The 23,330-nt window shown below is 33.9% G+C and overlaps 1 protein-coding gene across 1 annotated transcript in view; it reads left to right on the forward strand.

Annotated features, from left to right (window-relative positions):
- The first annotated feature begins 491 nt into the window (after positions 1–491).
- tubgcp6 (tubulin gamma complex component 6) overlaps positions 492–23,330 on the forward strand; it is a 44,407-nt gene continuing 21,568 nt past the window's right edge. Inside the window, exons 1-10 of the mRNA XM_073831522.1 lie at positions 492–624; positions 5,714–6,495; positions 6,583–6,746; positions 10,184–10,400; positions 10,538–10,699; positions 10,804–10,925; positions 13,352–13,415; positions 13,578–13,687; positions 18,344–18,435; positions 18,635–18,774. Of these exons, the coding sequence (XP_073687623.1) occupies positions 5,749–6,495; positions 6,583–6,746; positions 10,184–10,400; positions 10,538–10,699; positions 10,804–10,925; positions 13,352–13,415; positions 13,578–13,687; positions 18,344–18,435; positions 18,635–18,774 (1,818 nt within the window). The 5' untranslated portion in view covers positions 492–624; positions 5,714–5,748. The remainder of the gene's footprint in view (positions 625–5,713; positions 6,496–6,582; positions 6,747–10,183; positions 10,401–10,537; positions 10,700–10,803; positions 10,926–13,351; positions 13,416–13,577; positions 13,688–18,343; positions 18,436–18,634; positions 18,775–23,330) is intronic.

Consider the following 23,330-nt stretch of genomic DNA (forward strand, 5'->3'; position numbering starts at 1 on the left):
TGTGTTATTGCTAATGCATTCAGAGCCATTAACCAAAACAATACTACAATATTCATAAATAATTAATGGCTTGACTTGTAGCCTATGGGGAGAATCAAAAATTTAGTGTAGCCTACTCAAAAAAGTATGTAAGTAGTAAGTATGCACTGTCAGCAATATCTGGAGTCACCTTGAGGGAATGTAGTCTAATAAGAAATAAAATATTAATAGTTAAAGAATGCGTATCACATACAAAAAATGTAAACATACATTCATACATTTATGGATTGCCTGAAAAAGCATAAATATTGGCGATATTCGCGGCGACGCCGCTAGTGGACGCTCTCAGCATCCGGGAATGTGTAAGTCATAATACAGCCTGCGAATGTCAAGGTTGATCCAATGAAATGACTGAGAGAGCGGGCACGTGTTTCTCGATTAGCCAATGAGTGTTCGATCGCTTACGCATCATCCAATGAGAGTACAGGGAGGGCGGGATTTCAGAATGCAGCGCGGCGGTTAAGGAAGGTTAGCTTGTGTGTGTGTTTATGCGTTTCAAATTTTTATTTTGTTTGATTGCGAATAATAATTTCCTGGTGCGGAATAAACATTTGCAGCTCGGACAGTTTGCGCTCGAATTTAAACGTGAGTAAATGATCTTAGACACGCATATGTGAGAGTGACGGCGTTTGTACTCTGCATGTTGTGTTTGTTTGCTACCTTCAGTCAAAAATACGGCAAATAAAATGTGTTTGTCTGCTACATGACGCAGTTGTGAGTGTTATAAACCTTTAATATTCATACATATAAGATATTAGTCGTATAAGAATTGGTCCAAGTTGGAAACAAAACAATTGTATTTGTGGAAATTGTGTAATATCCATATCATTTCTAGTAACGTAATTGTGCAGTTAATTCTCATGTTGTGTTTCCACTAAGTTTTGGAATGTTTGTCCTCTCTCAAAATTTGTCACTACCAAAACACACTAATGACTTATATAATTTAATAAGAAGGGTTATATTGACCTTTTAACATTTAAGATCATAGCATCTTAGTTGATTATTCAGTGTACTTTTATTTTTTGACAAAACATCCCATGATTCATCACATGGCATAATTTTAGCCCACTTACTACAACACTCCTTAAACATACTAAAATACAAAAAAGTGCATTACTATACTAAAATTTAGTTTATGTCCTCGTCACTACCGAAACGTCATTGTTTCGCTAGTGACAATTTCATGGGATAACACCCAAAAAATGAAGATGTCACTACTGAAACGGCACCAAATGTTTCTGTAGTGACAATTTCATGGGATAACACCTAAAAAAAAAAAAAAAACTAAGATGTCATAACTGAAATTTAACCAAATGTTTCAGTCGTGACTGTTTCAGTTGGGACAATTTTATTGGACATCATCCCAAAAAAACAAAACAAAGATGTCACTACTTAAACTTCACTAAATATTTGGGTCATGACTGTTTCAGTAGTGACAATTTTATGGGATAACACCCCAAAAAACAAAGATGTCATTACTGCAACTCCACCGAATATTTGGGTCATGACTGTTTCAGTAGTGACAATTTAATCAGATAACACCCCAAAAAATGAAGATGTCACTACTGAAACTACATCACATGTTTCAGTAGTGACAATTTAATGGGATAACACCCAAAAAACAGAGAGGTCACTACTGAAACTGCACCAAATGTTTCTGTAGTGACAATTTCATGCAATAACACCCAAAAAAACCAAAGATGTCGTTACTGAAACATAACCAAATGTCTTGGTCGTGACTGTTTCAGTAGGGACAGTTTTATGGGACATCACCCCCAAAAAAACAAAGATGTCACTACTGAAACTTCACTAAATATTTGGGTCATGACTGTTTCAGTAGTGACAATTTTATGGAATAACACCCCAAAAAACAAAGATGTCATTACTGCAACTCCACCGAATATTTGGGTCATGACTGTTTCGGTAGTGACAATTTAATCAGATAACACCCCAAAAAATGAAGATGTCACTACTGAAACTACATCACATGTTTCAGTAGTGACAATTTAATGGGATAACACCCAAAAAACAGAGAGGTCACTACTGAAACTGCACCAAATGTTTCTGTAGTGACAATTTCATGCAATAACACCCAAAAAAACAAAGATGTCGTTACTGAAACATAACCAAATGTTTTGGTCGTGACTGTTTCAGTAGGGACAATTTTATGGGACATCACCCCCAAAAAAACAAAGATGTCACTACTGAAACTTCACTAAATATTTGGGTCATGACTGTTTCAGTAGTGACAATTTGATGGGATAACACCCCATAAAACAAAGATGTCATTACTGAAACTCCACCACATGTTTCAGTAGTGACAATTTTATGGGACAACACCCAAAAAACATGGATGAAATTTCAGAAATTTCACCAAATATTTGGGTCATGACTGTTTCGGTAGTTTTTATGGGATAACACGGACCAAAAAATTTTAAAAGATGTCACTACTGAAACTACACCACATGTTTCAGTAGTGACAATTTAATGGGATAACACCTAAAAAAAACAAAGATGTCGTTACTGAAACATAACCAAATGTCTTGGTCGTGACTGTTTCAGTAGGGACAATTTTATGGGACATCACCCCCCAAAAAAACAAAGATGTCACTACTGAAACTTCACTAAATATTTGGGTCATGACTGTTTCAGTAGTGACAATTTGATGGGATAACACCCCAAAAAACAAAGATGTCGTTACTGAAACTCCACCACATGTTTCAGTAGTGACAATTTCATGCAATAACACCCAAAAAAACAAAGATGTCGTTACTGAAACATAACCAAATATTTTGGTCGTGACTGTTTCAGTAGGGACTATTTTATGGGACATCACCCCCAAAAAAACAAAGATGTCACTACTGAAACTTCACTAAATATTTGGGTCATGACTGTTTCAGTAGTGACAATTTGATGGGATAACACCCCAAAAAACAAAGATGTCGTTACTGAAACTTCACCACATGTTTCAGTAGTGACAATTTTATGGGACAACACCCAAAAAACATTGATGAAATTTCACCAAATATTTGGGTTATGACTGTTTCGGTAGTCTTTATGGGATAACATGCACCAAAAAAATTTAAAAGATGTCACTACTGAAACTACTGAAATGTTTTGGTCATGACTGTTTCGGTAGTGACAATTTTATGGAATAACACCCAAAACTATAAAGATGTCACTACTGAAACAGCACCAAATGTTTCGGTAGTGACAATTTAATGGGATAACACCTAAAAAACAAACAAAGATGTCACTACTGAAACTGCACCAAATGTCTTGGTAGTGACAATTTCATGCAATTACACCCCCCCCCCCCCCCAAAAAAAAATAAATAAAGATGTCCCTACTGAAACTTCACCAAATGTTTTGGTCATGACTGTTTCGGTAGTGAAAATTTTATGGGATAACACCCAAAACTATAAAGATGTCACTACTGAAACTTCACCACGTGTTTCAGTAGTGACAATTTAATCAGATAACACCCCAAAAAATGAAGATGTCACTACTGAAACTACATCACATGTTTCAGTAGTGACAATTTAATGGGATAACACCCAAAAAACAGAGAGGTCACTACTGAAACTGCACCAAATGTTTCTGTAGTGACAATTTCATGCAATAACACCCAAAAAAACAAAGATGTCGTTACTGAAACATAACCAAATGTTTTGGTCGTGACTGTTTCAGTAGGGACAATTTTATGGGACATCACCCCCAAAAAAACAAAGATGTCACTACTGAAACTTCACTAAATATTTGGGTCATGACTGTTTCAGTAGTGACAATTTTATGGAATAACACCCCAAAAAACAAAGATGTCATTACTGCAACTCCACCGAATATTTGGGTCATGACTGTTTCGGTAGTGACAATTTAATCAGATAACACCCCAAAAAATGAAGATGTCACTACTGAAACTACATCACATGTTTCAGTAGTGACAATTTAATGGGATAACACCCAAAAAACAGAGAGGTCACTACTGAAACTGCACCAAATGTTTCTGTAGTGACAATTCCATGCAATAACACCCAAAAAAACAAAGATGTCGTTACTGAAACATAACCAAATGTCTTGGTCGTGACTGTTTCAGTAGGGACAATTTTATGGGACATCACCCCCAAAAAAACAAAGATGTCACTACTGAAACTTCACTAAATATTTGGGTCATGACTGTTTCAGTAGTGACAATTGGATGGGATAACACCCCAGAAAACAAAGATGTCGTTACTGAAACTTCACCACATGTTTCAGTAGTGACAATTTTATGGGACAATACCCAAAAAACATTGATGAAATTTCACCAAATATTTGGGTCATGACTGTTTCGGTAGTCTTTATGGGATAACATGCACCAAAAAAATTTAAAAGATGTCACTACTGAAACTACTGAAATGCCCCCCCCCCCCCAAAAAAAAAAATGTCACTACTGAAAGTTCACCAAATGTTTTGGTCATGACTGTTTCGGTAGTGAAAATTTTATGGAATAACACCCAAAACTATAAAGATGTCACTACTGAAACTTCACCACGTGTTTCAGTAGTGACAATTTTATGGGATAACACCCAAAAACAAAGATGTCACTGCTGAAACTTCACCAAATCTTTTGGTCATGACTGTTTGGGTAGTGACAGTCATTACTGAACAAAATGGCCCAGATATTTATATAGAATGATAAGATACACAAAATACTATTTATACCCTTCAAAAGCTCAGAGATACTTGATTTATTTAATTACGGACGATTGTTACTGTGTATATATCATTGAATTATTGTACGAATCAGGGCTGCTCGATTTTGGCAAAAATCATAATTATGATTATTTTGGTCAATATTGTAATCACGGTTATGACTGGGTCCAAAACTTTAGTGATTTATTTAAAGACAGCAATACAGCAGAAAAAAAAATACAAATAAAAAAGCAGTGCTTAAAAATAAAAAATAAAACACATTCATACATATACATACATATATGTATGTGTGTGTGAGTGTGTGTGTGTGTGTGTGTATATATATATATATATATATATATATATATATATACTTTGTTTCTTATTAAAACAACAAAAGTCCTTCATTCAAGAGCAGTGAGTGATTTTCCCCTTTGTATTTTTATGTTTTATTAATATTAAGCACAGAGAGACGGCAGAAGGAATATTATGTGTTGCCGCTTTAAGTGCCACGCGGATGTAATGTACTGTTACACATATTTACATTCTCAATTGTTTATGATCTTTTAAGACATAACTGACAAGGGTTTACATGAATAATCACCAAGCGCCTCATTTTGGAATATTTTTGAATGTATTTGACCGTTTAGCTAAAAGATAACTTTACATGTCCATGTTCTGCTCCCTCTCTGAGCGCATACACAGAACTGCGCAAGTTTTCTTACGCACTATTGAAAACACAACATTAAAGAAACATTAATAAATCAAGCACGTCCCGTTTTATGAAAAGTCACTTTACATGATTTTGCTGATTTGCATGTGAAATTAGGCTTTTATGGAGGAGCGAAAGCGCACCACTGGAAAGGGGGCGCAATAATCGTTTCATCTCGATTACTGCATTTTCATGATCGTTTAAAGCAGAAATCGAATTTCAATTAATTGCACAGCCCTAGTATGAATTTCATGTTTTCATGGCATAAATGTTGTTTGTTTCACACAGGTCTCGCTGCGTCATGATCACGCACTCTCGCTAAGATGTCCAGTTGCCACAGCGACAGCATCACAGGACTCCTGGGTGTACTCTGTGACTGCAGCATTTCCGGGTTATCATGGAAACGTTGCGCTCCAGGCGCAGTGTCCCGGGAGTCTGCGCGACGGATCCTGCGCAAGCGTGCGTACGGCGCCCTCCTCGCTGGACTTTTCCAGGACGGGTCGCCCAAAGCCCCTCCGAACGCCCTGGCGAACACACCCGCCCATAATAAAATACTGATGATCTCATTCGACCTGCGTGTATCCAGTTGCAGTGAGGAAGCGGAGAGGTTGGAGGATCTCCTGGGTCAGCTACGGGACAAAGCAGACACTTCGGGACTCTCCGAACTTGAGTCTGTCCTGGAACTCCTGGTGCAGCTTGCCGGGTCTGTGGCACCACCTCCTCTATCTTTCAGTCGTGATTACATGCGGCGAGAGCGGCCCGTTCAGCGCAGACCCCCGTTAGGCGGGTACCTGAGCCAGGACATGCAGAGGCTGGAGGAGAGGGCGTGGTCTTTGATTTGTGGGGAGGAATGGGGTGTGTTTGAGGGTGTCTGCAGGACCCTGAGCATCATGGATGCTCCACCTGGCACCGGACTGGGACGCAGACAGGAAACCGAGGAGAGGTTTGAGAGAGAGACCCGACTATCACTGTTTGGCGCCCTACAGCACTCCAGAACAGCAGATATGGATGTCCGACTGGATCTACCTCCCGTTCCAAGCAACGCAGACCTTACTGGACTCAGTATACGGGTGAAGATACTGAATTCATTTAGTAATAGTGTTTTCTGCTGAGAACTGTCATACTTGGTAGCTGATTATATGCTTTTGTTTTTGCAGGTTCCTCTGTGTCTGGATCAGTCTGATGATGAAGGCTTCCAGTCAGCTTCTAATCTGACTCCAGATTCCCAATCTGAGGCGAGTCCCAGTCCTGAGATCGACGTGTGGGAGGCCCTGTGGACGTTTGTGCCCGGAAGACGACGCTGTTGGGAGAACATTGGCTGGTAAGAGAGAAATTTGAGCAGACTATTAAAGATGTAAACAGTGGTTTGATTTGATTATGGTTCTTTCAAATATGAACCAAAATTATTCATCTGAATTGAACCAATTTTAATTTGAAAATGATAGACCAATTTGAAGTAGACGTCACAGTTATGTCACTTGCAGCTGCATGCACATTGTGGTGCCAGAAAAACACTGGTAACAAGTGGAGGGAAATGGGTAAAATTCATGGAATAAAAGAAAAAAAGTTTGTTGTGCCTTTGGATGTCAGAATCGAAATGCAAATCATTTTTATAGAATGCTTCATCAAAGACGCCATTTGAAGCTTAACGCAGATTTTTAAATGGACGGATTGTGGATGAAACCTGCTGTGGTTACTCTACTTTTAAAGAGTAAATTTGATTTAATCAATAGGATACAACATGAAATACTATTGAAACCTATTACATTTTATCCGTCAATTCTTTAAATATTATTTATATATAATTATAAAATATAAATTTAAATATAATTTATACTTTATATATCCAAGTTCGGACTGAATTTAACTCAACAATTGCAAGTGTGTCTATTCTGAGGACAAAAAGCCTCAAGTGTGTGATATAAAGTCATGATTCTGAGCAGAGGGTAAAAGACAGATTGACAAGTGGGTTTTTTATACTAGAATTGTGAGAATTACGGATTTGCAAGGAAAAAGTCTTAATTTTAAAATATAATCACAAAATTACCTTGAAAAAAAAAAAAAAAAAAAAAAAAAAAAAAAAAAAAAAAATATATATATATATATATATATATAATTTTATTCCATAGTTTCCATAGATTGCTACTTTAAAACTGTAATTTTCTGACACCAAAAATTGCACTGAAATTGGTATATAGAATATACAAAAGAAGATTCTGATTTTGAAGAATGTTGCTAATCCAAGCTTTGGTTTCTGTTGATTTACATAATAAAAATTTGACTTAAAAAAAAAAAAAAATATATATATATATATATATATATATATGTATGTATATGTATATGTATATGTACACACACACACACACACTATATTGCCAAAAGTATTGAGACACCCCCTTCTAATGAAATTAATGTTTCAGCATATAATTACATTCTAGGGAATTGTGTGCTTCTAATTTTTATAGCAACAGTTTGGACAGGACCCTTTTCTTTTCTAACATGACAATGCATCTGTGAATAAGGCAATGTTTAAAAAGAAATGATTGATTCAATCATAGTGGAAGAACTTGACTGGTCCTAATCCCAGCTGAACACCTCTGGTGTAATTTTAAATGCAGACCCTGAGCCAGAAAATCATCACCAAACACCAATGACTTGTATGTACACTATATGGAGAACATTATTGGGACACCCCTTTCTTTAGAACAGAAAAGGGCACTTCTAAAACTGTGGCAACAAAGACGGAAACAGAGGCAGTGTCATGTTATAATAGAAAAGGGTCCTCTCCAAACTGTTGCTATAAAAATTAGAAGCACAAAATTCCCTAGAATTGGCACGTTGTATTCCCTAGAATATCATTATATGCTTAAACATCAAGATATGTACTTATTTTGAAAGTACATATTTTGAAATTACTAAAGTAGTCCAACCCATTAATTAGAAGGAGGTGTCCCAATGTTTTTGGCAATATAGTGTACATGTGTATACATAGGCATCGGAAGCAAAATAATTGTGGGTGGGTCCTCCCCCAGAAAAAAAATACTGTATTATAAGCCATTTTCTGTAGTCTAGTGCCTTTTAATTAATGTGTCTTTTTACACAAAGTGCAAATAGCCGCTTTTTGGCAGGGGTTATTTGCGTTCCAATGACAAAAGACGGCTAATAAACAAGATTCTCAGTGGCATAAATGTTAATAAGTGTAACATATCCTTTTTGACGCGAGAGACCCGAGTTCACGCCTGCCTTTTGGCAAAATCGTTCGTCTTCCTTATCACTTCTCATATCAATTCGGAAAGACATTTGTTTTCATTAAAAATAAAAAATGAATGAAATAATCGAATAGTTGAAATAAAGTATCGGGTAGGTTTAGGTATATCTGAGGTACGCTGCTTTGTTTACTTTGCTGTCTGTGTCTCTGGAGTGCAGCAGGTGCGAGTGACTAGTGAAAACATGGAATGAGTTTAATTTATATGAACTCTGAATAGGCCAAGTGGATTGGATTTGAAGAAACAACAGAGTGCAATACAGAGTGTAAGACTGTAGCTAAATGGAGTTTAATTGATTAGGGCACTCATCATACAATGGATTTGCTGAAAACTGCACAGATATATTCGCTGAATTAGAGACGGTAAAAGTGGTTGGGTCCAATATCGTGGGTCCTGTCCCACCGACGTACAATGGTTCCGACGCCCGTGTGTATATATAAATGATCTTTCTTAAATCATTTTTATATTTTAATTTATTATTATAATTAACAATGTTGGCAACAGTTGTGCTGCCAGATTTTTGGAATGTGATGCTTTTTTTTTCAGAATTCTTTGATGAAAGTTAAAAAGAACAGCATTTATTCAAAATATTTTTTTTGCTATCAGTTTGTATTAATTTAACACATCCTTGCTGAATAAAAGTATTAATTTCTTTCTTTAAAATCAATTTTTTAAATAATTGCTATTCATTTTAACTTTTCATTTATCGAAGAGTTCTGAAAAAAAGCATCACAGATTCTAGCAAAATATTAAGCAGCACAACTGTTTCCAACTTTGATGATAAATAAGTATATTAAATGATTTCTGGAGGATCATGTGACACTGAAGACTGGAGTAATGATGCTAAAAATTCAGCTTTGATTACAGAAATGAATTAAATTTTAAAGAATATCAAGATAGAAAACGTTATTTTATATGGTAATATTTCCTTTTTTATAAAATATTACTTTTTTTTAATCAAATAAATGCAGCCTTAATGAGCATAAGATACTTCTTTAAAAAAGCATAAATCTTACTGATCCCAAACTTTTGAACTGCAGTGTTTACTGTATTTCACAGCGGACAGATAGTCATACAGTTTGACTTAATAAGAGTAAAGGCCATTGCACAGTGAGAAATGTTTGCACGTTAAAAAAAAAATGCGACCTCATGTTATGTCAGTCGAGTTTACACTCTGCCTCCGAAATTTTTATCCGTCATAAGAAATTCAGATCAGGTTTGATTTTCTGCATTTTCACATCCATAACAAGCATTTTGATAGTAAAGGATGATGAATGAGAGAAAACCCAAAAAAACGCAAAAAAGAACAAAAACAAAAGACTCGGTGTGCAATGACCTTAAGCTATGACAGAAATTTCAGTTTTGGCTGAACTATCCATTTAACAAATAACGAATGAATTCATTCAGTGCACCCCTGCCAACTTTTTTCAAAGAAATAGTTTGAACATGGTCCACATTTGTCATCCTCTCTCTGTTTCACACTCTTTTTCAGCCCGCCAGGTCAGAAGGAACCTCCGTACCTGACAGAGGCTGGCAGAGAGGCGTTTGATCAGCTCTACCGACTGTGGGAGGGAGAAATGAGGAGCATTCTGTCCACACAGACACCGTCCCCGCTCCTGCCGCTGCCGCTGGACTGCCAGAGTCAGCTGGTCAAAGACGTGCTTAACGTGCTGATCGGGGTCTCCTCTGGCACGTTTCCTCTCAACGAGGTGGTGAAATTAAATATACATCAAGAAAACACATTTATAATGGGTGACGGCCTATAGAAGAATTTTATGTGAAGAGAATTGACAATGAAATTTAATGCAGCTACCTTTGATAACGTGACTTCTACTTTATGCTCAAGGCTAGTGTGCAGTTTGATGTCCGTCCGGATATATGCGTGTCCGGGACGTCCCCTGAGAGTGTGTCTCGGCTGTTGGGTGAGCTGGCGCAGTACGGCACACATTACCTGCGTCTCAGCCGATTCTCCCTGAGCAGTACGAGTCAGAAGGGTCTCGTCTTCCAGGTGACGCATGCTATGCTTTAGGACTGATCTAAGACCAGTATTTCACATCTTGTATATTTTTGTCCTGTAGCTACATGTTACACAGATGCTTGTGTGTGTTTCAGGCCTTCACAGGTGGGCTGCGGCGTTACCTGCATTACTACAGAGCATGTGTGCTCAGTACGCCGGCCTCTCTCAGTCTCCTAACTATTGCTTGTCATTTCCGCAAACTGGGGCGTCAGCTCAGGTAAATCTTCACACAATCACGAGCAGTCCACACAGCTGTGGTTTTTAATGGACCATATGAAGGTTTTTTTGGCTTTTTATTTTTTAATTAAAGGGTGTAAACATGTAAATATTTACAATGCAAAATTCTGGCCCATTCCATCATGGTCATATTTGGAATGTGACAAAAATAGTCATGATTTCAGTTTTTCCACAGTAATATTGCACCAATTTTTTTTTTTTTGTGTTTGTGTGAAAAATGTATCTCATTATCTTATGTGTATATATGTTTTTTATTTTAAATAATGCATATAAATATTTAATACATTTATATAATTCATAAACATTGTTTATTGTTTATATAACTTGTACATAAAACGTAAAATAAAAAGTATTGTTTTTAGAATATAAAATATATGTATAATATTTAAAATTTATGTAAATATGAAATCACTTCAGAAAATACGTACATTTATAATTTGTTTGTTTATATATTTTATATTTTCCAAACACAAAATATGTATCATTTATTGTATTTTTAAAATGGAATATTAAAAAATATTAATTTAAATATGAAAATTATTCTTTAAATATATAAGTAAAATACAAATATATATAATCACATACACAAAATATAAATATACATAAGATTGTATATTTGAAATGTGTATTATATTTTTCAAATTGGATGTTTAAAATTATAATTATAGACATGAAATTATTTCTTAAAATATTTAAATGTATAATTTTTGTGTGTAGATGTTTATAAATATATTTTATGTTGCGTCTGTGTGTATGTGAACATAAAATGTAAAATATACAAATAAATATTTTTTAATTATATTTAAAATGATGAATGTAAATATGAAATTATTTATAAAATATTTACATGTATAGTTTTTGTATTTTTATATATTTTATTATTTATAAACAAAATATTAATTTAAATATGAAAATTATTCTTTAAATATATAAGTAAAATACAAATATATATAATCACATACACAAAATATAAATATACATAAGATTGTATATTTGAAATGTGTATTATATTTTTCAAATTGGATGTTTAAAATTATAATTATAGACGTGAAATTATTTCTTAAAATATTTAAATGTATAATTTTTGTGTGTAGATGTTTATAAATATATTTTATGTTGTGTCTGTGTGTATGTGAACATAAAATGTAAAATATACAAATAAATATTTTTTTTAATTATATTTAAAATGATGAATGTAAATATGAAATTATTTATAAAATATTTACATGTATAGTTTTTGTATTTTTATATATTTTATTATTTATAAACAAAATATTAATTTAAATATGAAAATTATTATTTAAATATATAAGTAAAATACAAATATGTATAATCACATACACAAAATATAAATATACATAAGATTGTATATTTGAAATGTGTATTATATTTTTCAAATTGGATGTTTAAAATTATAATTATAGACATGTAATTATTTCTTAAAATATTTAAATGTATAATTTTTGTGTGTAGATGTTTATAAATATATTTTATGTTGCGTCTGTGTGTATGTGAACATAAAATGTAAAATATACAAATAAATATTTTTTTTTAATTATATTTAAAATGATTAATGTAAATATGAAATTATTTATAAAATATTTACATGTATAGTTTTTGTATTTTTATATATTTTATTATTTATAAACAAAATATAAACAGAGACAAATTATATTTAACTAAATTATTTTATTTTTTAAATGGAATGTTGAAAAGTATGTGGAAAATTATGCTTTAAATGTATACATAATACAAATATACACGTCTTAATATTATGTTTTTCAAGTGGGATAAATTTTTCATCAATTTAATGTATTATAATTTATTTATTCATTAATTCAAATGTATAATTAAGAAAATAATAATTGTAAATATTAAATTATTTCTTAAAATATTTAAATGTAGATTTTTTTGTGTAGACATCTTTATATTTGTGTATATGTATGTAAAATGTAAAATAAAAACTAAATTCTGTATATTTCTAGAATATACAATATTTTTATAATATTTAAAATTATAAATGTAAATATGAAATTGATTCATAAAATATTTACGTGTATAATTTTTAAATATGTTTATATTTGTGTGTGTATATACTTATACTATTATATATACTATACTATTAAGTATACTATTATACTTATATATTACTTTATACATAAGTATTTATTTATCATACAAAAGTATAGATTTAAAAAATATATATTTTTATATAATAAAATATTATATATAATTATACTATGATTACTTTTTTTGTGTTGGTGTTTAAAAGATCCCTATTTTTTGAGAGCTGTGTGTTATTGTTAGCAGACATCAGGAGAAGAAAAGTAACATAAATAGATATTAAAATGAGTTTCAGCAGCTGTTAATCATTGTCTTTGTATGTGTGCTGTATGTGTTGATCAGGTATCTGTCAGAGCTGTGTTGTGTGGATGGACTCGGAGGTGTGGGACGAGCAACGTTCCCCGTGGTAAGAAACACTCTTGTCACACTTCAACTACTTCAGTCAGAGACATCAGCTTTGAAGTGGAGTTTGAAGACATTGTTTTGTGCTCGGGGGTGTTGTAGACAGGTGTGTGTTGCAGGTCTGCAGTGCTGTTTGTGTAATTGGCAGTGTGATGTGTGTGTTTAGGGTGTAAAGCTGCTGTCGTGTCTGTATAATGAAGCTCAGAGTAACTGCAGTAATGAGAATCATCCGGTGCTGCTGTCGCTGCTGAAGAGCAGCTGTGAGCCGTACACACGGTGAGAAACTCATCTCCTCCTTTCGCTTTTTATTTATTTATCTATTATTCAACTCAAGAAGGTCACTTAGGAGCAGAGTGTTTTTTGACACCCTATATTTTCCAAGTGACTGATACCATGAAATGAGATACTGTAGTGTCTGACTGGCATTTAAATGCACACTACAGATTCTCTGCTATTATTTACCCACCTTCCTGTTGTAACAAACCCATATGCTGTTGTTTTTCTTGTGCAACGTGAATGGATAATCATCGCACTGCTCTTTCCCTCTTAGAGGCTGTCTGTCAAGTCCCAAAAACAAATTTGACAATCTTGCAGAAGAAGTTGCAGATGTCATTAAAGAAATAGTTAGTTCACCCAAAAATTTGCTGGAAATGTAGTCACCCTTAGGCCAGTCAAGATGTAGATGAGTTTGTTTCTTCATCAGATTTGGAGAAATGCAGCATTATATCATTTGTTCACCAACGGGTCCTCTGCAGGTGAATGGGTGCCGTCAGAATAAGTAATCCACGCCACTCCAGTCCATCAGTTAACATTTTATGAAGCAACAAGCTATGTGTTTTAAGAAACTAATCCATTATGAAGATGTTTTTTTTTTAGATCCATTGGTAAGTTATTGGTTGGGCCATTTCTATTTTCAATTTCAATTCTTTTATTATTATTATTTGTAAAAGACCATTTTTAGGAGCTATTTAGTATCTTGCTCTGTTATTGCGTTGGTTTTGATAAATAATTATATTATTTGTCATTTTATCAGTTTTCATTAACGTATTTCACTAAAAATCAATTTCTAAAATATATACTTTAAAAATATATATCCTTTTGGTATCCTTCTTTGATATTGCAATGTTCATATTAATATTGTTATTATTAATCTTTGTCATTTCATTCATTTTCAATAACAACAAAAAGCATTTTAGTGTCATCCTTGGTAAGAAAAAATGGTTAAATTATAAATATAGTATATATTTTTTTGTGTAAAGTAGGCCCTATAAAATCCATTTTATTTTTTCCCAAGTTCTGCTTCCATTTTAATTTTAATAGTTTTAATGGTTAAATTACATTATTAATCAAAAACAATTCTAATCATTTGAAATTATGAAACTTACACAATTTAACAGCACCTTATTAAAAGTTTACTAAAAAAAATTCTCAAAGTTTTTATTTAACAAATTCTGTGTTTTACATGAATTTTCTGGATTCCATTTAATAATTAAAACCATCTCGTATTAATTGATTTTTTTAAAACATTTTTTTTTTTCTTGTAAATAAATTCTGGTACATATTTCTTACAAAATAATTTTATAATGATAATTTAATTGGAAGTAACTTTTAATTTTGACGGGTTGCTGTGAAGACCTTTAAGTTTCTGTTTGTATATAATATTAGGGCCCTATGAAATCCTATTTATTTATTTTTTTATAAATTCTTTATTTTTTTTCTGTTTATATGTTTCTGGATTCCATTGTTTTCCATTTTCATTTTTCTCTGTTTTAAAGGTTAAATTAAAAAAATATTAATCAAAAAAGAATGTCTAATTAATTGAAATCATGAAATGTACATAATTTAACAGCAATTTATTAAAAGTTTATTAAAATAATTTTATGGACTTACGAAATACTCTTTCTTTAGATTTCTGTTTTTTTTTTTTTTTTTTTTACCAAATTGTTTTTCATTATTTTTCTGGATTATATTGAAATGGTTTCATTACATTTTAATTAGATGGTCGACCGATATTGGTTTTTACCGATACCGATAGCTAGGTTGGACCACACTGGCCGATACCGATTAATTAACCGATAGTTTTTGAAAATGGATACTGAAAGGCAACTAAAATAGTGCTCTACTATTTTTAAAAAAGTACTTTGTAAATTAATAAATATATTGATTATTAAAGTTATTTCATAGTTCATTAATGTTAACAAAATAAACTTCAAATATTGAAATTAACACACTCTTAACAAGGAACAACACTTCTATTCTACAGCTTTCATCAATCTTAGTTGATGTTACAAATGGGCTCATTGTAAAGGGGTGGGAATCTTTACATTTTAACTATGCAGTTTCTATGCTTTTTGTTTATATTTGGAATCTCTGTATGTCAGTACTGACATTTTTAAATTAAGATTCAATTTATTTACATTTTATATCAAATTTATTTCATGCAAAATTTACTTAACTTTTTTATTATATAAGCAGGCTACTTTTTTAAAACAATTACTTATTTAAAATAAGTATATGAAATTTAAGTATCCGAAAGTCTACAGACAATAGTTATTGTTTTTTCTTTTTTGTTTGATTTTTACTGATGAAATCATAAACAGTGGCTGCTTTAACCGGCTTCAAACGAATGCACAGATCTATTTCGATATATCAGATGTTTTGTCCTGCTCTGAAAACATAACTGACTGTATGTACTGTACATCAGTTTCATATAAAAGTATTTGAAAATGCAAGTGCATTTAACCGCATCCACAATCAAGCTTTTTAGGACAAACACAAAGCACAAGTGAAGGTCTGTCAGTGCACGAGTTTAATGCATCTAATAGTACTGCATTACAAACGGCAGAAATGAAGGCTTAAAGTAAAACACTGCGGGTGGAAACACACACTTTCAAGCAATGCACACGTGTCTCAAATTCTGTGCAACGAAGCCCGCTGGGTCTCTAGCACGCACACGTGCCATATGAGGAGAAAAACACGAGCTCACTAAAGAGAGCATTGCGATGCATTGGAGAATCGATTTTTCACCCCTTTAATGAAACCGGCCAAAAGTGCAGCGCTGCGTTGCGCGGACAACTCGCAGCGCAGGTAACACACACACACACACACACACACACACACACACACAGGAGCGTCGCGTGTAGTTCAAGGGAAGTCTAAAACAGTTTATTTAATCACCAAACGGGCAAATGTTTACTTCAAGAATGATAAAAAAGCGGCAAAGATTAGTTTAAACAACAGATCAAATGGAAAGAGAAAGTACGATCTATATTGTTGTAGCCATTTAAGAAAATTTCTTTTCTGTTTTTTTGTTTGTGTTTTGTTTCAGTTTAATCAGTTTATTACGAAAGAAGTTTGTGCAATGTGTAAATGTCATAAAAGACGTGGTATGAATTGGACGGCAATACACCTGGAGAATTGGAGAGGGTCAGACATAATTTTTTAACCACTTTGTACGTTTTTATTTGTGGAAAATCCCTTCTTAAACGAACTTCGTTTTGTATAATTTTTATCTTAATTTTTAATACATATTTTTGTTGATCAGTTATTAAAATCAAATAAGAACAAGGAAAACTGGCATTGTGAAATAAAGTGCGTAACTACCATGCTTCCGCGGCCTGAAGAAAAGGCTAAAACATAAATTATAGCTCTATGAAGCATACAGACTTTATTAGAGCTACAGAAATACAAACGTGTGGCTTAAATGCACAATACTCAATCTTCCAGCCCAGGGTCAAGTCTTTATGAACATTAACAAAGATTTGGAACAGATATGATGTAATGTAAAACTATGAATGGCGCGCTGTGGCGCAGCAGGATTTCTGTCGGCTGAATGAACACAGTTTGCTTTCTCGCATCAGGTCTTTAAATCTGCAACTATATGACCAGCTTGATATAAACCAATGGAAAAATGGTAACAATCCTGACATTAAACATTGGTGTTGGACTTAACCTCTCATACTCTAATGACAGCGGAGCGTGAGCCGCTTCAGCAAAGAACGCAACCCGGAAAAACTATCGGCAAGGATTTTTGCCGATAACCGACAGTTTCGCCAATCAACTGTCGGTGCCGATTAATCGGCATAACCGATACGTCGGTCGACCTCTAATTTTAATAATCAAAAGCATCTGTAATTAATTGATTTTCATTTAAAAAAATTTATTTATTTATTCATTCATTCAGGAATACTGTGTTTTCTGGCAAATAAATTCTGGTAAATAAATTTTCTGGTAAATAAAAGTAATGTTTTAATAGAAAAATCATTAGTAGTTAGTATTACTGTCATTAAATTAAGTAATATATTTCTGTCACAAATTTCTCCAAGTTAAACCAAACTTTTATTTTGACGGTTTGCTTTGAAAACCTTTAGTTTCTGTTTGTATATGGTAACTACAATAGATTTTCTCAAAAGAAATGGTATAACACGCATTAAGTGACTCTCAGAGCAGCTCTAGAGATTGTTCATGTGTTTATGTTACTTGTATATTAAGGCGGCATAGGCTGAAATCACCACTAGCGTCATGAAACGCACTTCAGTATGCATGTGGTAAACGAAACCGTGCATCTGCGCCATTCATTCACACAAAGACATGCAGAACATGCAGGATTAGTATTCAAATAGTATTTTTGTGGCCTAATAGCCGCAGACACTAGTCCATATAGTGGTTTGATAGAAGTGTGCTGATCTACTTTTGATTTATTCATCCAAAATTGAGCAAATTCCACGTTATACAGTAAATTAAATTATGATGATTTTATGCAATTCCGTCATCTTTTTCCGCATCTCAGAAATCATACGGCCCTTTTTAATGCAAAAAAGACGTTTTGTCTTTACGTAGTTAAGCCTAGTTAATCAACAGAATAATCTTTCTATAAAAACTGTGGTATGTTCTTGTTTAAATAGCTAACTGAATATCTCTGTGGGGGTGTAGGTTTGTTTCAGACTGGGTGTACAGTGGCTTCTTTCGTGACGTGTATAAAGAGTTTATGATTGAGGTCAATGAGGATTATCTGAGCTACAGAGGTGAGCTTCTCAATTTCATGCTTAAATTTTTGTTGAATGTTTAGATGGCTAGATAAATCCATTAATTTTCTGCTCCATTATTATGGATTTCTTGGACTATCTTGATGGTGTGTAGTTACATTCAGTGATATAACAGTCTTGAAATCAATACATTATTTATGCAAAATCCCTTTAAAAATGAACAAATCTGTTTCCTCAGATAAGAACTTCTGGACGCAAGGCTACACTCTCATTTCACGGGATGCAGAAGACTGTGTGCCGGTGTTCCTCAAACATATTGCCAATGACGTCTATGTTTGTGGGAAAACCATCAACCTGCTGAAAATCTGCTGCCCACAGGTATTCCTCAAACACTTTATAATGCCTAATAAACCACTACTGTTCAAAAGCTTGGGGTCCGTAAGATTTAAAAAAAAAAAAAAAAAAATGTTTTTAGTTTCTTATGCTTATCACGGCTGCATTTATTTTCTGAAAGATTCAATAAAAACAGTAATATTGTGGAAAAACTGTTACAATTTTAAAAAAGAGATTTTCTTTTTATTTGATTATATTCTCACATTTCATTCATTTCTGAAATTTTAGCATCATTACTCCAGTCTTCTGTGTCACAAGATCCTTCAGAAATAATTCTAATATACTGATTTGATGTTTAAGAAACATTTATCATTATTATCAACAGGGTTTATACTGTAAAATCAAATTCTAGGACTTTCAATGACTTTTCAAGCACTACTATTTTGATTTTTACGAACTTTAAACAGAGATCTCACTTATCGTACAATGTCTTCTATTTCAAATTCTAGAAAAAGAGAAATGGGTAAATAAAAATATACTACTAAAAACGGCAAAAATAAAGTGAAGCACATGCAAAGTATTACTGCTAAAATATTACAAAGTATACTACACTTACACTATAGTAAAACCATGGTTAATTTCTAGTGATTTGTATGTGTATGCTTTTTTATATATATACTGTACTGCCTTAATGGTTTTTCTAAAAAAAGATTTCCTGATCAGAAACAATTCTCAATCCTCGCTCTAAAGTTCAGATCTGAATCAAATGATTTGCAATCCTCGCTCTGAAGTTTTGATGTAAATCAAACCGAAGTTCTGATCTGAATCAAACATTTCGCTTTCTTCTCTCTGAAGTTCCAATCCAAATCAAATAGTTCACAATCTGCACTCCAAAGTTCTGATCTAAATCAAATGATTCGTAATTCTCTGAAGTTCTAATCCGAATCAAATGATTTGCAATCCTCGCTCTGAAGTTCCAATGTAAATCAAATGATTCGCAATCTGCACTCTGAAGTTCAGATCTGAATCAAATGATTCGCAATCTGCACTCTGAAGTTCAGATCTGAATCAAATGATTCGCAATCTGCGCTCTGAAGTTCAGATCTGAATCAAATGATTCGCAATCTGCGCTCTGAAGTTCAGATCTGAATCAAATGATTCGCAATCTGCGCTCTGAAGTTCAGATCTGAATCAAATGATTCGCAATCTGCACTCTGAAGTTCAGATCTGAATCAAATGATTCGCAATCTGCACTCTGAAGTTCAGATCTGAATCAAATGATTCGCAATCTGCGCTCTGAAGTTCAGATCTGAATCAAATGATTCGCAATCTGCGCTCTGAAGTTCAGATCTGAATAGGGATGTTAACCGATGACCGTTTGACCGGTGGTTGACCGTATCAACGTTAACCGGTCAAAGTTGTCGGTAGTCGGTTAAAAAAAAAAGTGATATCTAAATTAGGCTATTATAGACAGTGGACTATACGCTACTACAGTTAGCCATCTCATTCCTCATCTTTTTGTGTTAAGTGAACAAATTATCCCTCACACTCAATTTTTCATAACTCGCCTGTTTGTACTTAATAAACCAATAAAAACATTTGGCGCGAGGTCACAGCATTTGGGTTCGCGCGCTCACAAGGTTTGCGAAAAGTAAAGGCAACAGGCTAAAACACTCGAGGTTAGAGCCAGGGCAGACGACAGGATGAAGCGTGCAAAGAAAAGTAGTGTGTGGGACCATTTCACCAAAAAGAATGAGACAGATGTAAGTTGCAACTTGTGTGATACAGTGCTTAAATATAGTAGCAGGCATCATCTTTCTTTATTATGGTTAGCACTACCTCAACTAAAGCGGCGTCTCTTCGGAGCTGTCATTTTCTTAAATGAGCCGTGGCAATGTTTCAAATGAGCTTCTAACCTAGACAAACGCCTTTATTTTCAAAGCGATCACCTTGTACCCAAACCATTTGAAACTAAGGAGCCATTTGTCCTACGATTACATACAACAAGCTCTTCGGCGCCACGTTTGCGGGACTCATGTTTCGCGCTGTAGGGGATTTTAAAAAAGTGACGTGAGTGGCAGTGTGTGTGTGTGTGTGTGTGTGTGTGCGGGAGGCAGGGCGGCAGAGAGATGCGACAGAGTTGCGAAATTGCAGGCGCGGCTCGAAATGGCTGTTATTTCAAATAGCGTACCATATTTTAACCCTCTGGTGCTCTTCGTTTTGCAGTCACACGTGTGCTCTTCGCGGTCAGAAGTGACCGGACACCTGTAACGCATCCTGTAATTTTTTCAGTAAAACCATTCCAATTCATTTTTGTTTAATAATATTTTTTCTTTTGCATTTTGCATTTTGAGAGGGTTTTGTGGTAATAATGAATATTTATGCTGTAATTAATATCCATTTTTTGCCATTGAGAATAATAAAAAAATTTATTTTAATTTTTTTTTTTTTTAATTTTTTAATGAATGCAGTATTTCAGGTTGAAATAGAGACTCAGCCATTCAACACTAATTTTTGAAGGCAGATTAGCGCCATCTGTTGGTAAAAAACGAGAAAAACATCTGTAATGGCAGGTGTAACTTGATGCCTGTATAGTTCTCTACAAAGCAGCTTGTGAATTGCCTAGTTGTTTTTAGACAATTGATTCAGCATTTTTATTAGGTGGAATAGTTGAACATACATTTAAACAATCTCAAAGACTATTTCTTATCCAGTTTGGGATAGTTTTTTGTTATAAATATGATTTGAAGTGTTATTTTTTTTTGTATATGCAAGAGAGTGTGTGTCTTTTGCACTCTGGATATGTAATTTTTTTATACATATATTTTTTTTTATTTTACATCTTCTCAATTTGCTGTGTTTCAGTTCATTTGTGCATGTGTGTGTGGATGTGTGAGAAAGAGACAGAAAAATTCTGTACATTTTTGAATTTTTGTCGATTTCCCATTCATTTCCTGATGTCGGTCATTTTTGACCAAAGAGCACAAGTTTTTTTTTTTTTTTGGAATCGTGCCCTCATTGTTTATGTGTGTCCATAAAAGTCACTGAATTTGGTAGCGTTCTCATGAAGCTGTGATTTTTAAAAAAAATTCAAAACCGAAAATGTTTTGGTCAAAAGTGACCGAATAGAGGTGAGTATATTAGTGTGTGTGTGTGTGTGTGTGTGTGTGTGTGTGTGTGTGTGTGTGTGTGTGTGTGTGTGTGTGTGTGTGTGTGTGTGTGTGTGTCTGTCTGTCTGTGAATGGGTGTGTTTTAGAGTGTCACCCCTTCACTGCTGTGTACTTTTTTCAGCATTGTGGAGGATTTGTAGATTGTACACACAAAAATTCTCTGAATATTTGTATTTTTGTCAATTTCCCATTCATTTCCAATGGTCGGTCATTTTAGACCGAAGAGCACAAGTTTTTATTTTATTATTAGTTTTTTTTAATCGTGCCCTAATTTTTTGTGTGTGTTCACATTCCAAATGCCATAAAAGTCAATGAATTTGGTACTGTTCTGATGAAGCTGTGATTTTATGAAAAATTCTAAACCGAAAATGTTTTGGTCAAAAGTGACCGAATAGAGGTGTGTATATTAATGTGTGTGTGTGTGTGTGTGCGTGTGTGAATGGGTGTGTTTATGAATGGGTGTGTTTTAGAGTGTCACTCCTTCACTGCTGTGTACTTTTTTTCAGCATTGTGGAGGATTTGTAGATTGTACACACAAAAATTCTCTGAATATTTGTATTTTTGTCGATTTCCCATTCATTTCCTATGGTCGGTCATTTTAGACCGAAGAGCACAAGTGTGACTATTTTTTTTACGACCACTTAGCCTGCTTGAATCATGCCCTCAATTTTTTTTTGAGTTGACATTCCAAATGGCATAAAAGTCACCGAGTTTCATATCATTCCGATTAAGCTGTGATTTTTAAAAATTCAAAACAGAAAATTTTTCGGTCAGAAGTGACCGAAGAGCACCAGAGGGTCGGTTAACCGGTTTTAACCGGCTAATGAGGCTCGGTGGTCGGTCAAGAATTTTTTTAGTTTTCGCCATCCCTAGATCTGAATCAAATGATTCGCAATCTGCACTCTGAAGTTCAGATCTGAATCAAATGATTCGCAATCTGCGCTCTGAAGTTCAGATCTGAATCAAATGATTCGCAATCTGCGCTCTGAAGTTCAGATCTGAATCAAATGATTCGCAATCTGCACTCTGAAGTTCAGATCTGAATCAAATGATTCGCAATCTGCGCTCTGAAGTTCAGATCTGAATCAAATGATTCACAATCCTCGCTCTGAAGTTCAGATCTGAATCAAATGATTCACAATCCTCGCTCTGAAGTTCAGATCTGAATCAAATGATTCACAATCTGCGCTCTGAAGTTCAGATCTGAATCAAATGATTCGCAATCTGCGCTCTGAAATTCAGATCTGAATCAAATGATTCGCAATCTGCGCTCTGAAGTTCAGATCTGAATCAAATGATTCACAATCCTCGCTCTGAAGTTCAGATCTGAATCAAATGATTCGCAATCCTCGCTCTGAAGTTCAGATCTGAATCAAATGATTCACAATCCTCGCTCTGAAGTTCAGATCTGAATCAAATGATTCACAATCC

The sequence above is a fragment of the Garra rufa genome, chromosome 25 (assembly GCF_049309525.1).
Source record: "Garra rufa chromosome 25, GarRuf1.0, whole genome shotgun sequence".
NCBI lineage: Eukaryota > Metazoa > Chordata > Actinopteri > Cypriniformes > Cyprinidae > Garra > Garra rufa.